The sequence below is a fragment of the Phlebotomus papatasi genome, chromosome 2 (assembly GCF_024763615.1).
Source record: "Phlebotomus papatasi isolate M1 chromosome 2, Ppap_2.1, whole genome shotgun sequence".
NCBI classification, from domain to species: Eukaryota; Metazoa; Arthropoda; class Insecta; order Diptera; family Psychodidae; genus Phlebotomus; species Phlebotomus papatasi.
In genome coordinates, this window is record NC_077223.1 from 69627210 (window position 1) to 69643684 (window position 16475).

A 16475-nucleotide genomic window follows, 5' to 3' on the forward strand; every position below is an offset into this window, starting at 1 on the left:
TGGCTGCTCTAACCAAGGACGATGAAGAAAGCAATGTGCAGTTGTTGAAAGAGGAAGAGGAATATCTCGAAACATATCAGTACATCTTCGGACTCTCTTCTCTGTCTTTATATGCAGAAAATGTGGTGGAATATATCGCAGGATTTGTGATAAAACGTCTGCTTTTGCGAATCCATTGCGACAAATGCACCAATCTTTTGGAGGGGGAACAGCGAGACAACTGTCTTATTTATTATAAAGCATATGGACGACTGAAATATCCATCGAATTCCGTATTGAGGGTGTGCAAGATTGCGGAAAAAGCCTTGCGTGAGATGGGAAACAATCACACCGAACAGGATTTTCTCAAGATTAGAAGAATAGTGCGCAGAACCTGTGCTGACATTCCAAATCTGTTTGAAGATGACACTGATTTTCTACATGCTGCAGATCATCGTTTCTTGCTAATTGATGCAATCACCGAGAAGTATTTGAATGTAAGATTCTACGCCATTCATAAAGCATCCAAACCTGAAAGCTCCAAAAGACAGAAACTTCGTCATCTAACATTTTTCATGGGACACTGACTTAATTGATTTCTTATCCATCGATCCTTTTTTTATAATAACATTATAGATATAGATTGTTATTGAGTTAATATTGTTAATATTGTTATTGAGTTAATATTTATTCTATTATTTCTTCTAAAATATAAATACTTTTATTGTGAGAATGGTTCATAAATTCTTTTATTTCCTAAATTATATAATATTTTCTTAGCCACGATTTAGAATGTCTTATGAGTTATCCTTTTTGCTTCAGGAATAATACTTCCCTATTCCTGGCGAAATCTTCCAGTACCCCAGCATATAAATTACTTTTACAGCATTTCATTTGCTATCTTGTAATAGTTGGAATCGGTGGAATATTGGGGGTTCAAACAAATATGAATGTCTTGTCTTGAATTTGGCTAAACTGTTGTTATTTCCAACAAAAAATTATCTTCACAGCCTGAGGATTCGGTACTTTTGATATTTTTCTCTAATACTAATTTTGCTTTTAATATTTTAGTATAAAATTTGGCACCGTGTTCTGGTAAGTATTCTAATAAAATAACATAATAGTTGCGAATTATTAGTTCAAAAAACTCATAAAACTGCACAAAATGCACAAATCAGGATTAATAATTTTTGGCGGTATTTTTTATGACAATTTACAAAATGGCGGGAAGTTTCTGAAAATAGCGGGAAAATCGGGTTGTTTTGATTTCAGTACACTGTAAAAAATATTTCAAAAAGTGAATGTCAAACGCGAAATTGTTTACTTTTTGCGAATGAGGAGTCTATGTATTTTATGTCTATGTGCCCAACGCACAATAACTTTTGTTTGTAAACATGTTTTCAAAATTTCCTATGAGAGAGAGCGAGATGACTAGATCTAGATCTCACTCACTCTCATTGAAATGTCAAAAACATGTTTACTAAACAAAAGTTATTGTGCGTTGGGCATAAAACATTATTTTGTCCTGCAAATAATCAGAAAAAAAACTTCTCAACTGAATTCAGTCATGTTTGGAATCGAGAGAAAGGCCTTGGAATTTCTGATATTCTGAACAGAACAGGCTATGAAACAATAAGTAATTTTTGTCTGAAAATCAATTCGTTTACTCCTAAGCAATTTTGGTGAATCTTTTGGGTGGAATTGATTTAAAACGGTTAATAGTGAAAGTACTTTAGAGGTATAGCGTAAGCCACGAGTTCTAGTAAGTTTGAAAAACATAGGATGGATTACCATCCCGGTTTTTACTTTGTATTCATATATTCTTTGTCCTATTCAAATCTAGATATTTCTTGCTTTGTAAATTGGTCTAGAGAATTATGGGGCTCTGAACTTTAAATTATTCACATTTTCTTAATTTTAGCTTAATTTTGTACAAATTTTAAGTGGAAAATATAAATAAAATAATTTTCTTAAAATGAATTAAGAAATATATTTCTTAAGAACCTTTGCACATTTTTGGAAAATATGCTTTGAGTGAGAAAAATAGCCCACTAGAATATCCATTTGTTATATTTATCTAATAAAATTCTTACACGATTAAATATAAAGAGTCTTCAAATCGATTGTTACTCAATTCAACTGATGGAATTATATATTTATTCAAATTAAAAAAAAATGTTTTGTGGATAATTGTTGCGAAATTTTCACTGAAGTTTACCTATTATTTTTAAGAAAAAATTCACCTTATGGTGTTAAACCATTCGCAAAATATTTTTGCAAATTTGATTAAATTGATTAAATATTTTAACCAGTTGACTTGTAGACTTATCAATAAGTAAAACTTATAAAGTTGAATATTTAACACTAAAAAATCTTTATCATGTAAACCTCAAAATGTATCAGACCTAGGCCATTCTATTAATTAACATAATTCAATAATGCTTGATTTCTAAATTTGGGTAAATGTCCTAATTCAAAACCATTTCCAGACGCTTTAACTTTGACAGGAGATTCAACACATTATAAGTTCATATTTTTTCTGAAGAGAATTACATAAATTTGCTCCTTGACTCTTCTATAATGTTACTGTTTGGAATGAATGGAGACAAGGGAAATTTTCTAATTGGAGACAAACAGTGTAAGTGAAACCGCGTCGAAAGGCTTCCAAAACCTTGTTGAGTTGCTCTTGAGTACAGGATTTGTTCTTATTCCTTCTCTTATCTCCTTTCCCATTTAAAACAATAAGAAAATCTTTCCAAAAAAAATCATATTTCCGGGGTTTCCTATTGAAAAACCCATTTTTTTCACGAAATAGGTAATTATTTCACTTGAACACTTCTCGTACCGTTAACAATAAAGATTAGAACTTAATTTAACTAAAATTAGCCAGAAATATGACATAAATGTTAAACGAAACGAATAAACAACAGTCACCTCATTGTGTTTTTCATTGGAAAACATGGTCGATCGATGTAAAATTCTATGGTGAAAAGGTAAACTTTTAATTTTTCTGAGAAATTAATAAATTAAAATTTGTGAATATGAATGGATTTTCGCTTTATTTGGAGCAAAATTAACTAAATAATGAAACTGTGGTATAGAAAATATATAAAAAATAATAATTAATACTGTATTTATCATGAAAACAATGACGTTTCCATTTGGAGTAGCGAAAAATTTCCATTTGGAGCAGGTTTTGAATTAGCTTAATTTACTCTATTGTAGATTTTTTGGATAAGTTTCTCTTTTTGTTTTTTAAAGTACTAATGTGTTTTACAAATTTCATTATCCCAAACGTTTCTTAAGGTTCTAACAATTATTTAGACAGAAAAAAATAATAAGAACGAATCTAAGGAATACAAGAGTAATGTTGTACCGTGATACATGTGATGGCCTTCAGGGGTGATTTTGCTACTCTGCTGTTCATGCTTTTCTTTAATTCTAGCACTTCATGATGGTTTTCACCAATCTGACATGTGAAATAGAACTGTTGAAAAAGATCCTTATTTGTTAGAATTAAAGGAAAGCTTACGTACAGCATGGTAGCAAACCCCCGGAGGGCAAAGTCAGTGCTTTAATTCATAAGATTTAAGTTATATGGCTCTAAGTCTAAGTCGTAGTTAAGTCATATGTCTTAACTTATTCATTTCTTTAGCATACAATGATGTTTCGAAAATAATTTGATATGAAATTGCGTGTAAACTTCTTGTTATTTATAATTTCAAAGCCTTCAGCAAAAGGGCTAAACCGTTCGTCACAAAATCGTATAAATCATACTATATCTATAATATCACTAATGAGTTAATCTTAATTCTTGGATTTCTTAAAATATTCATATGATATCTCTATATGAATAGGATATCTCTATATGAATCACCCTTTGATGCAGCATGTTTTATCAATTTTCCGATAATCAAACTTGTGTATTCACCTCACGTTAATTAGTACAATTCCTTTCAGTTAGTTTTTAGAATTATTTTAAGGGGTAATAAACCACGAACGTGGTTGTTTGCTGTGACAGATCATAAAGAATCCATTAAGTTTTAATAGGAATTTTTAGCACATAGAATTATTGCTCTCTGAGATAATAAAAACCAGCAAAAATGTCTAATTGATCCGAAGTTCTTGCACAAAAACTCGACAAAATGAATGTTGTAAAAATTTATAGTGGATTTTTGAACTGTACATTATTTGTTCTTGTTTTCATATTTGTTATTCTCGTTTTTATATATATATATATATATATATTTTTTTTGTTATTACTGCAAAATTACCTTTGTAAAGGAATAAATAACATAGAATTTGGAAATCCTGAATTTGCCAAGAAAATCCTGAAATCGTAACATTTTTAAGGGTTTAAATTTTAAATAATGCACATTTTGGGATGATATTTTGACTTTAATATGCTGTTTAAAATATTTAAAAAAAATTTAAAAAAAAAACATCTGTGCACGCTACACTGGTAAAAATAAAAGGGTTAAATTGATCCAACTGATCAAAATGAAAGGATCACCGAGAATCCTTTGAAAGTTTCCCTGTTTTGAGACTTATTAATCTGCGGAATAAACGAACAAAAACAGTGATAAAGTCATCTTTGTTGTTCGCTCAGACGAGAGAAATATGGTATCAGTAATAAGTTCTTTATAAAATATAATCTAACGTGAAAAATTTGCATACAAAATTTTAAGCGACACTAGTGATCCTTTCAAAGGTTCAAATATGATCCATCCTTTCGAAAAGGATCAATTTGACCCTTTTGAGCGTTTGTAAATCTGCTCGGTGCTCCTTTGCTTCTATATTTTTGAAAATATTTCGGATTGGTTTCAGAAATTTGTAGTATATTCTTAGATAATTTATTTATCGATTTAAGCGAGTACAACCTTGTATCATGTCAAGAAGATTGTTAAATAGAATCCCACGATCATGATCTGTACGCATTAACCGCATATCCAACCCTCGCAATCACTCCTTAGACGTGCATTGGGGGTCAAACAGAGGTTAATGCTGCTCATTTTGCGGAAGAAGCACACTTTACCATTGCGTAACTCGTGAAATGATCGAATGAGCCAAATAGCATATACCGGTTTCTCAAACTGCTACATGATCCACAAAGTGGAACACACCAGTCCAATTGAATGTGATATTTGTGCCAGAGAGATTTATCCTCATCTTCTTTATGATCAGGAGGAGAGCCCCCAATTGAGACGCCGGAGGCGATGGGAGGCAGAAAAAATTGAGTGAACAGCGTGATTAAGAATGGGCAACGTCTCGAGTGGACAATCGACATTGAGTCGAGCCTGGAGGAGTGCAGAGAGTGGACGACATGAGACTAAGAGGTCAAAGGGATCTCAAGAGAATTCTAGGACTTTCTTTTTGCTCTATCTCATCCATCGAGCATGGAATGGTGTAGTGGACACGATGGATTCCAAGGGGAAGAGGTGAGAACTAATATTCATGGAATTTACCGGCTAATGATCTTTAGAGAATCTTTCAAGTGGTCTTCAAGCACCATTACTTAGGAATATACAGAAGAGCTAGTATTATATCGAAGATGTTCTTGTTTGTGTTTCAGTTCTGGTTTGAAGGTTACTTTCATTCAAAATTGTTGCTTTAGTCTTGAGGTTCTTAAGAAATAAGAAATTACAAACTGAAGGTCATTTGAACATCATGATCTTTAGAACAATTTTTTTTTTAAAGGAAACTAAGAATTTACTATATTTATTTATGTTACGTTATGGTCTATAGAAAATATTTGAATTACTTATACTATCTCTTAGGTATTCTTTAACACAGAAAAAATCAAAATTAACAATATACCCAATAAGCATTTTCTTACCAAATTATAAATTCGTAACATAATTTATATGTTATCAAAATTACTTTAAACATAGGCAAGAACACAAAAAAAAATTGTAAAATTGTTTGTAAATGTTTGTGAATTTCTACTGGGAACTTACGAAATGCTCGTAAACCGATTAAACCCACTAACAAGTTTGTAAAAATTTGTATTTTTTCACTAACGTTATTCGTAATATGGTCAATTGACGAGCATATCTTATTCTTTTACAAACATTTATTTGTAAATGTTTGTAAACACACAGAAAAATGTTCGTAAAATATTGTCATTTGTATGTAAAGTTTTGCCAGACAAACATAAAGGTATGAACAATTATTTGTAAAAAAAAGCATAAAATGCTCGTCAAATTATCATGCTACGAACAATGTTTTTAAAAAAAAGTATAAAGGTTTACGAACATTTTAGTGAGGTTTACAATATACGAGCATCCTGTAACTTTCGGTGGGAATTTACAAACATTTACGAATAATTTTACGAAATATTTTTTCTGTGTAGTATAACTTACATCATTGTCAGCATGTTGCTAATTTAATAACGCATTTTCTCGGAAATTTTTCTTTAAATGTCGCGTGATAAGTATAAAATAATAATGACGTAAAATTTTGAACATTTCTTCAGAAAACTTATATAAATTTCTATTTAAAATTAATTACAAGAGTTTTCTCATTTATTTAATAATTCTTCCTGGATATTTATTGCAATTTTAAATTCTTTACATCATCTTGTAATTTTTAAGGGTGGAAAACCAATTCTCGCCAGTCGTCTGCTTTTAGCCATTTAGGGCAGAATCACATTGACAGTGACAGTAAAATGCTAACCGTAGACTCACCGTATTTCGTTAACTTACGCGTTTGCATTACAATTCTTACGCAAGTTCGCGATTACCATATTACCTTATCTCATACTCGGTGGCCCTAGATAAAAATAGTATAAGAAAATTGAAGAAATAAAACGAAAATTTTATAAACGGTGAGCAAGAAAACTGTACGATTAATTTCTTTTACAGTTTTTTTTTGCTCACCGTTTAACGAATTTTCGTTTTATTTCTTCAATTTTCTTAAAATATTTTCACCTAGTGCCATCGATAAGGCAATACGGTAATCGAAAATCGATCGATCGAAAATCGATAATCGGTCGGTAATCGAAAATCGAGAATGCATAAATTAACGAAATACAGCGAGCATTTTAATGTCAATGTGATTCTGCCCATATACTGAAATCGCTATTTCTTCAATAATTAAGAAACGAAAAACATGTTTACTTTTGAATTTACTTATTTTGAGTCTAATATTTTAGTAAAGTGTGTTGAATGCAATATTTCTTACCAAATATGCTACGTGTCATAAAAATTTCATCGCACAAAATTTTAGTTTTTATTTTTATTTTTTTTTTGAATAGGTTAATTAATTTAATTCTTAAATATTTGCAAAGAAATTTAATATGAAATGAGCAATGGTCAACTGAGGGAGCACCTCTGTATGTGTTCTTTTAATAAATTATTCACCAAATAATTCGAGTTTGAACGAATTCAAGTAAGTGGCGATAAGCGGTTACAAAGCTGGCGAAAGGTGGTGAATGGTGACAAGGAAATGGTTAATTTTGCATTGTTAATGAAAATCATGCTTTAAAATAGTCTAGCGTTATATTGGAAGACTATTGATTTCGCTAATTTATAGCCAATGCATTTAGGTAACTTCAGGTCTAATTGGAGTTATTTTAAAATAAAGGTTTGCAAGTTATAAATATATTCATTTCACTTTTTCCTAAAAGTGGCGATAAGTTTTTACTACACCCTTTATCCCACAGAATTTTTATTGAGAAATATTCAAATACGAGTAAATTATTTCGGCGGGATTTAACACAATAATTTCACCACAAAATTGTAGCAAATGTGGCAGGATATTGGTAAAAAAGGTCATTATGTCATTTTTAGAGCATGGATATAGTGAAATATCGTTGATTCAGGGTTTGAGAAATAATTGTTCTCCGGGAATTGATGGCATTGCCAACACAACTCTTAAGAAAATATCTTTTAACATAGTAGATGTTTTAGTCTTTTTAATTAATTTAGCTTTCGCAAACGGCGTATTTCCTAAGATCCTTAAAACTGCTGTAGTGATTCCTTTGTTTAAAAGGGGTGACTCAAGAGTGACAGGTAATTATAGACCTATTTCACTGCTCCCATCTATCTCCAAAATTATGGAAAAGGCGATTCACTCTAGAATCTCTAATTTTTTAGATAGTCATGGTATTCTTTCAGACAGACAATATGGTTTTCGTAAACGTAGGGGTTGTGAGGATGCGATTACCGATTTGCTAACGGGGATTTGGGACGCGGGAAATAGACTGAATAGTATTTCCGGAGCCCTTTTCATAGACATTTCAAAAGCGTTTGACACAGTGGATCATCGGCTTTTGCTTAGTAAAGCGAGGTCTTGTGGTATTCGTGGTACCCCCCTGGATCTGCTGGAATCTTATCTCTGTGAGAGGCTGCAGAGGGTCAGAATTGGCATGGAGGTTGTTAGTGAAGCTGAGATATCCATTTGTGGTGTTCCACAGGGATCGATTTTGGGACCTCTCCTTTTCAACATTTATTTCAATGATATTTTTGACTTGGGTTTAACTGGGAGAAGTATAGCATATGCGGACGACATAGCCGTTGCTTACGCGGGTGTTTCGGAGGAGGGTGTTTGGGGTGATATTGATCGGGACCTGAGCCTGTTGAGATGTTGGTTTGACAGCCAGCGAATGGTTCTTAGTGAAAAATCCAGAGTAATGGTGTTCCATCCTGGGAGTCGTATGTTGGGCTCAAGGGTTCATACAGTGTGTCATTCTGGGCATTGCGATAGACCAAGGAGTGGGCCGTGTATTCGGGGGTGTGTTCCAATTTATAGGGTCAATGAGTTTAGATACCTAGGAGTATGGTTAGATTATCGACTGAATTGGCGCAAACACATCACTCATCTCTCACAGGACCTTAGAAATCTTCTGAGATACTGTTATATGATTCGCAAGTTGGGTACTGATGGTATATTGCGGTCCTACTATTATGCCATGGTAGAATCTAAGTTGAGATATGGGTTGCCTTTCTGGGGATGCTCTTGTAGCTCTATTTTGAGTCCAATTTTGGTTTTACAGAAGAAAATCATGAGAATAATTTCACACTCTGGTAGATTTGATCATACCGCTCATCTTTTTTCTAAGTGGAATATTTTGTCCTTTTATGCACTTTTAATAGTTGCTCTTTCTAATAATTTTTTCAAATATAATAATTTAAATTCCTTCCTTCTAGCTAATGACATCTCAAGATCAGGCGATTTAGTACCCGTTCCTAGACCTAGATATGAGTGGTTCAAGAGGTCCCTAAATTTTAAGTCTCCCATAACTATAAATAATTTATATAGAGAAGGTATACCTCTGTCTATGGGTGCAATCAAATCTCGTGTACGAGATTTTGATAGACATAAACTACTGGGGGTGCTATGCTCAAGATTCGATGGCCATGTATACGCTTGTTGAGGCGATGTTTCTTGTTCTTCTTTATGTCTGTTCTCTGTACCATTTGAGTGTCTAAGAGGTTCACTTTTCCAAATAACCTTTTTCTATTTTTTTCTTTTCTTTTGTAATGTTTAGATTATTATTATTATTGCTATTTTTTATTAATCTATTTGTTTCTTTTTTTTTTTTACTAATGGAGTGTTTCCTTCTTTTTTTTGACATATCAGAAGCTTAATGAGGCTTGTTTGGCTGATTTCTTTTTCCGAATGGTCTCCCGTTTATACGGACCGCTCCTGTCGGCGGTTTGGGGGCTTTGACTTGATATGGCTCGGCGTCGCCCGTGTGTCTTTCCGCCTTTTATCCTTGCGGGGCCGCCTGAAGGGTTGAGCGGTGCCGGGCGCCCCAGGAGTCTGACCGTTCTCCCTGGGTTTGCGCGGTTCTGTTTTTTGAGGTTTCTTTTTTCCAGCTTAACTGGTTTTCTCTTTTTCCTCCTAATGTGATGAGCGGACCCGCGACTCTCTAGGGGAGGGACGCTCGGGTGCCGGGGCGTGGTCTGTGAGGGTGGGGGGATGTCCGGGGGGGCGTCGTTCTTTGTCTGGTTTGAAGTCGCCTGCCGTTACTTGTTTGGGGCTCCGTCTGGCGGGGGTCCGTTCGGATTTCAATTTCAATGACGCCAATTAATAATAAAAGAGATATGGTTTAGCCTTCCTTTTTTTTTTTTTAAATTTTTCTTTGCATTTTATTTTGTTTAATTATCTATCTCTAATTTTTTTTTTTATTTTTAACTTCTCGGAGATCACATCTCCATTTAGAGAGCGCGAACAGCTTTTGGCTATGCGCTAACTCTACAAAAAAAAACGCACTCTACATCCTTGTGCCTTTGCGCTAGGTTTCTGCCATTGTAATATTTAAAATGAATTTTGTAACATCAAATATTTGAAAGATTACACAGCCGAAGAAGCATTTCTGCCGTTTGGCTTCGGAGGCTGGTCATCAACGCTAAGACGGCGGCAGACGCATGGGAGGGTGGGATATGTAGAGTTTGAATAAAACATTATTATTATATTATTATATCGTTGCTAATGGGAAAAAAAGAAGTTATTAAACATCTTGATCTCTATGATTAAGCTGTATAACCATTTCTGACCACTTCTGAGCATTTTCCTGACAAATTCAAATAAATCTGCAATAACTTATTGCATATAATGATTATTCGAATAATATCCTTTGTGATAATATTAGTATATGATATTTTTGTTAATATAACCATTAGACAACGAAAATTATAAATACATTTTTAGGAATTTTTAAACAATGAACAATTTCCAATTTTTCAAACATGCTTAGGAAATTTTTGCTATTTAACTTTTTTATGTTCTTGCTACTTGGGTATCATATAAATCATTATTTTGCTGAAAGAGCATGATCTCTGAAACATCTGTGGGTGCAGATTGTATAATTTTCCATCTCAAGACTTCCAATTAGATTTAAATCACTAACCATCCACTACGCAGTATTAAAGCAATTTCCTAAATGATTACTAATTGCTAAACTTTTGATCTTTTGGCGTAGATCTCGATGGAGTCGTGGAACTTCTGAGGATTCCGGTGCCCCAAGGAGTAATTTTGAGGATGAAGGATTCGACACGGATATTAATTTCTCAGATTTCGAGGAACAATCCAGTGTCTATGGATCCCAATATTCATTTTGCAGTTGTAGCCACTGCATCGAGGCGAAAGAAATCAATGAGAGTTTGTTTGACTACCCAACGGCGATCACAAGGTAAGCGCCATCTATTTCTACCTGGCTGCGTGCAAGAACATCGCAAAGTAATTTTGGCGCGATTGAGTTCTTTCCCGCCAAATTGCTGCTACTTTGCTATCGAATTTTATGTCATTCGTTGTTTTCCGTGGGACATTTTCACATCAAACTTTCGCTGAGCACGCCCTACTCTTTGTCAATTGTTATATGTATAGTTATCATTTTTCATTTCATTCTTGAGGAGAAATTTGGTCAATGTTGCAGTCACGGTATAAATCGTCTCAATGGTCTCAATGGATGCGCGGAAATGAAAGGAAGATCACCAAAGATCAAGATAAGGGCATCGACATTATGAAACCACACAGAAGCTCAAATCGTTTTTTTTCACATTTCACCTGATGGATCGATCGCGATCGAGGGCATGATATCAGGCTCAATAGCATGTGATCATGTGAATTAATCCTAGAAGTCACCCAACTTACCTGGTTTGCTCTTGTTATGTAAAGACCAGAACATGTTCGCTTTCAAAGCTTTCGCGAGGGTTGATTTTTTCCAATTTCTCTTCTCTTGCGATCGTGATCATCACAAACCAGTGGATAGCGATCATGCAAGGTCACTCTTGTTTATTTTTCGCGTGTCTTCTTCTGTGTCGCTGATGAGGTTTCTGCTGCATTAATTGCATAATCCCCCGGAGGCGCGGATGACAGTTTTGCACACGATTGCGATCGATGAACCTCTCGTGATCGCAAAATTATCAACTCGATCACTTTGGCGGGATGCTTCTCGCATTTTATTCTCAACTAATGACGTATTAATTCAAACATATAAATCCTTTCTGAATTATTGATCGAATTCATTATCTCAAGTTCAAGAAAATACTGAATTAATTTATGTCATTTTAGTGTTCTTTTCTACTGTGTGATCTGGTACGATCAATTTCGTGCTATAAAATGCAGTAGGAAGATTGCCTTTCAAAAATCGTGTGTTCGAGGAACGTTTGCTCAGAACTAGAGATGTTCTCGAGAACCTCTCATTAAACTTAAAATGCTCTCTCCTTGCATGATGGATGGCTTAATAACATATTATTGACCGTTTAAAAACATTGACAAATTAATTGTTTACTAAGTACAGGTATTAAGGGAATAAAAATATCTTGAATGACATGCGAAATGAAAGATGTTTTAATTTTTTTTAGATAGATCTGTGGAAGAATTTAAATACAGTATGAGGGTAGGTTACATAATTTAATATACGTATGTATGATCTTTTAACCCTTTAAAGGTATTTTGTGTGAAAATTAGTGGGTTATTAAAGCAAAATAAAGTATTTAAAGCATAAATTCAATTTAAAATTACAGATTATTCCTTTGTGACACGTTTAAAAAAATTATTTTTCACTGCATAACGAATGACACGCTATTAGGTAAGAAAACGTCCTTATTGCCACCTCACGGTGATCATTTTTGTTATTTACGGGCGTCAAAATGAAGGATTAAAAGAATGACCTTTAAATATTGTGGTGGGCCTCTACACACTACAGAAATTTATGTCAGTACTGAACCAAATTGCTTACGTTTATGGCCTCTACGCACTGTAGAAATTTATGTCCATATTTGGTATTATTGAAGAAATTTTGACAGTTTGCCTATAACTTCAAAAAAAAATCAATAAAAATCTTTAACCCTTTAACTCTTTCGCGTCATTAGGGTCATATATGACCCGGGGAAAAAACAATTTCTTTTGACTATTTACATTAATTGAAATCTATCGGTTTGTGCACGACATCATAATAGAAGGATGTAAGATTCTTGGCTAATTTTCTCAAGACTCCAGATATTCAGGAAAAGAAAATATTTGAGATCAAAAATCACGAATTTCGAACTTTGTGAAATGACTTTTCTTTTTCAAAATTTTTTATATTCATATATTTTCTTCAGCAAAAAGTTCTTTAGAAATACAAAATAGAATATCCAAAGATTGTATATTGCATATTTTGATATAATAAACTACTTTCAATTTTCCAGAAAAGCGTGTAGAATTTTCCGGGTCATATATGACCCTATAGTCCCCAAGGGTAACAGTGTTTTCGTCCCAAACCTGCAGCGAAATGTAGTTGGGACATTGTTTTTCTTTGTGAAATGCAGGTGGGACGTCTTGCTCCTGGACATTTCATCTTATATCTGATGAATTATAACATATTTTGCAATATTTTAGAGTATTCTGCAAGCGTCTCATGTAGTGCAATTGTATTGTGTGTGAATAAATATGTGGATAAGTTTATTTTTGCCAAATACCACTCAAAATATTGTGACAGTGACAGTTCAAGGGATTACCAGGCAGATTCCTTGAACACCAGGAGTACAGTGTTCATCACAACAATCCAGTTTGCCATGGTTTTGGCCAAATTAGTAACTTCAAGCAAAAAAACTCTTAAAAACCCCGTGATATAGATTTTGAAAATGGTAAATACACTTCCCTTGAGGACAACAGGGTCATATATGACCCGGGGGTTTTCCGAGTTTTCACGCAATGGAAAATTTTTTTCCTCTCTGAACTATTATATTTGATCATAAAGCATTAGGAAAAACTCAATTTTGCATGAATTCATCTGCTGAATAAAAGTGGGACGCGAAAGAGTTAAGGACGAGAAGCTTTCCGCTGACCGAATTTTAATGAAATCAAATTTCCCTCGATATTTTAGCCTAAATAAGAGATTTATGGTTAAAAAAAAATTTCCCATCCCTAGGAGTCCTGGAAAACTATGGGTCATATATGACCCAATCGTCCTTAAAGGTAAAAAGGCACAAAATTTTCCAGACGACTAGTTTACTCGTTTGCTCTGTTATATTTGTAATAATAAAAAAAATTAGAGTACGAGTAAAAATTAAAACGATCGAAAATTAATTTTAAAAAATCTCATTCAATTTTTGGTCTCCAAGAATCTTGAAGACTGGTACACAAAAACAATAATATTTATCATAAAAATGTATCAATGTTTACTTCATTTTTTATTTTTATGATATTCATTGAAACAAATTTCGCATACTGTTAAGGTAACACAGAGATAAATGTCGCATGCCTCACAAATACAATTGGTTTTATTATAACCCTTTTTTCTGATAGCACCATGTGCACCTCAGTTTTCTTCGAAACATGTTTGATGGTAATGGGTAGGTGCAATGTTGTTTGTCTCTGGGAATTTAAGACGTATAGTTGCACATTGCTGTGGATCTGGGAGTTCTTCCGGAGTTGATGCGTTCTCGATGAAGACTTCAAAGTCCACTTCATCCACGTCTTGTTCCAAATATATTATATCACTTTCGTTCAGGACAAGATTGTTGGCATCATCGCTATCTTCCGGGCATAATATGTGGATGATTTCGAGTTCATTGATCATGAAATTATTTTTTCCATTTTTGAAGTCATCTACAAGAGTAAAAAGTTATGAATTTACAACATATATGCAGAAGTATCTTACAAATTATCAAAATATTACCTTCTTCAGTCAGTATTGCACTGGGAAATCTCAGCTAATTGATATTATCACACAATATTACACGAATAATTAACTATTTTGCGCACACATAAACAAAAACATGAAACAGTCTAACCTCAAATCTTCGAAAATCCACTAGAGACAAATTCGGTGTTTTTTACCTTTAAGGACGATTGGGTCATATATGACCCATATGAAAATTATGAAGCCTTCCTGAAAATACCAATAAACTATAATTTTTACTTTGTTAAGAAATATTATGTATAGTTATTATAGTTTCTATTCATAAAAGGTTTTTGCTTAAAAAAAAATAGAAATATTATGAATATTAAAATTCAAGTACCTACGTGAAAATTCGTTATTTTCTAGCTCAAATATTTTGTATATAGCAAATAGCTGGAGATTTGCAAAAAATATCCTAGATTCCTACATCTTTCTACTTCGTGATTATGTACAAAAATTAGAAAGAAATAACTTTAGGTAGTCAGGAAAAATTATTTACTCTTTGGGTCACGGGTGACCCAATCGTCCTTAAAGGGTTAAGCCCGATATGAGTGTGAAAATATTTTTTATTCTGACTATTTAGAAGAGAAAATATTCTATAGACAAAAAATTGTTCTTGTTTTCGGGACACCGAAGACCCACTACTACTTAAAGGACTAGTACGTCACGCTTGGTAAAATTTACCTCGGTATGACCAGTTTTTGTTACTTGGGATAGATTTGTTTTAATTATATGTTTTAATAGACTTTCACGTGTTAAAATTAAATATAGATTTATATCCAATTAATTTATATAAGAAAGGGTTAAAAGAATGACAAAAAAAAATGTTTTTAATTTTCTGGTCCCCACAGTTCTTAAATGATTATTTTATGAATGAATATTTTTAGAACCTGATCCAGTAAATTACCCATAATTTTTCATAATAACGGCCAGTTTTTTGCCTAAATTCCCGATCGACGATCTTCATTTTCTCACTGATTTAGCGATGCATGTCTCTGGGAGGAAGACATAAATTACCGTGTTATTGATAATGGGAATAATTTCTGTCTCACAGGAAGCAAAGATAACGAAAAGTGAAGCCAGTTGAAAAACTGGATGATTGGGTGATCGCAAACGTTCATTCAAGTTTTTTTTTTACTTCAAACTCATCTCACTTTTTCCTCAATGTCTGACTTTGAGTGCTTTTTGAGTGTGATCTTGAACTTTCTGCGTGACACGATCATGGTTAATTACTTCTCGCGACAATTTATATGAAGATCAAGTTGGAGAAAATAGAAATTTATGACTATTGGAGACTATAAATTCCATTGGATGTTTATTAATTGTGATGTTGCTATTTCAAATGTTGTAAACTTTTTCTTCGCTTTTGCATTGAGAGGTTTTTGCTGAGATCGCGCGCGATTGCCTGATACAGTGATGGTGGCAACAGGTGGCGTGCGCCACGGTGAGTGGAGTAAGATCGCGATCATATTGCAACGATTACCAAGAGCTGGTAAATAGTGGTTAGTTCATCGTGAGATGTGATAGAGTTCAGTTGTGTGCGCGCGTAGAACATCTTACACACGGGATTCTTGTGATCTTTCAGTGATCCTACAATGATCCTGTAATGGAAATTTAGTGGATTTCTGCAAAATCAATTCGTTTGAGTGTTGGGGATTTTGAGAGAGACTTTGAGAAGCAATTAAAGTGTATTTTTTGGATATATTTTTTGCTATTTGGTCATCAAATTAAGGTAAATATTTCTTGTTTTACTTTTTTAAGATCACTAAAGATCAGTGACAATTTTATTACTTCGTTATATATTATTGTTTTTCAATAGTTTAAAATATGCGTTTCCCTACAAATTATTTAAATTTTTTTATGTAACTTGCTATAAAAAGTG

At 33.4% G+C, this 16475-nt stretch overlaps 1 protein-coding gene across 2 annotated transcripts in view; it reads left to right on the forward strand.

The window, feature by feature from the left end:
- The window catches only part of LOC129800905 (uncharacterized), a 71932-nt gene that overhangs the window by 14719 nt on the left and 40738 nt on the right, over nt 1-16475 (forward strand). The window contains exons 2-3 of one of the 2 annotated variants that reach the window (XM_055845642.1): nt 5164-5417; nt 10907-11116. In XM_055845642.1, the coding sequence (XP_055701617.1) occupies nt 5236-5417; nt 10907-11116 (392 nt within the window). In that variant the 5' untranslated portion in view covers nt 5164-5235. Of the gene's footprint in view, nt 1-5163; nt 5418-10906; nt 11117-16119; nt 16326-16475 lie in introns of those variants that run through there. The other variant, XM_055845643.1, reaches the window with a different exon arrangement.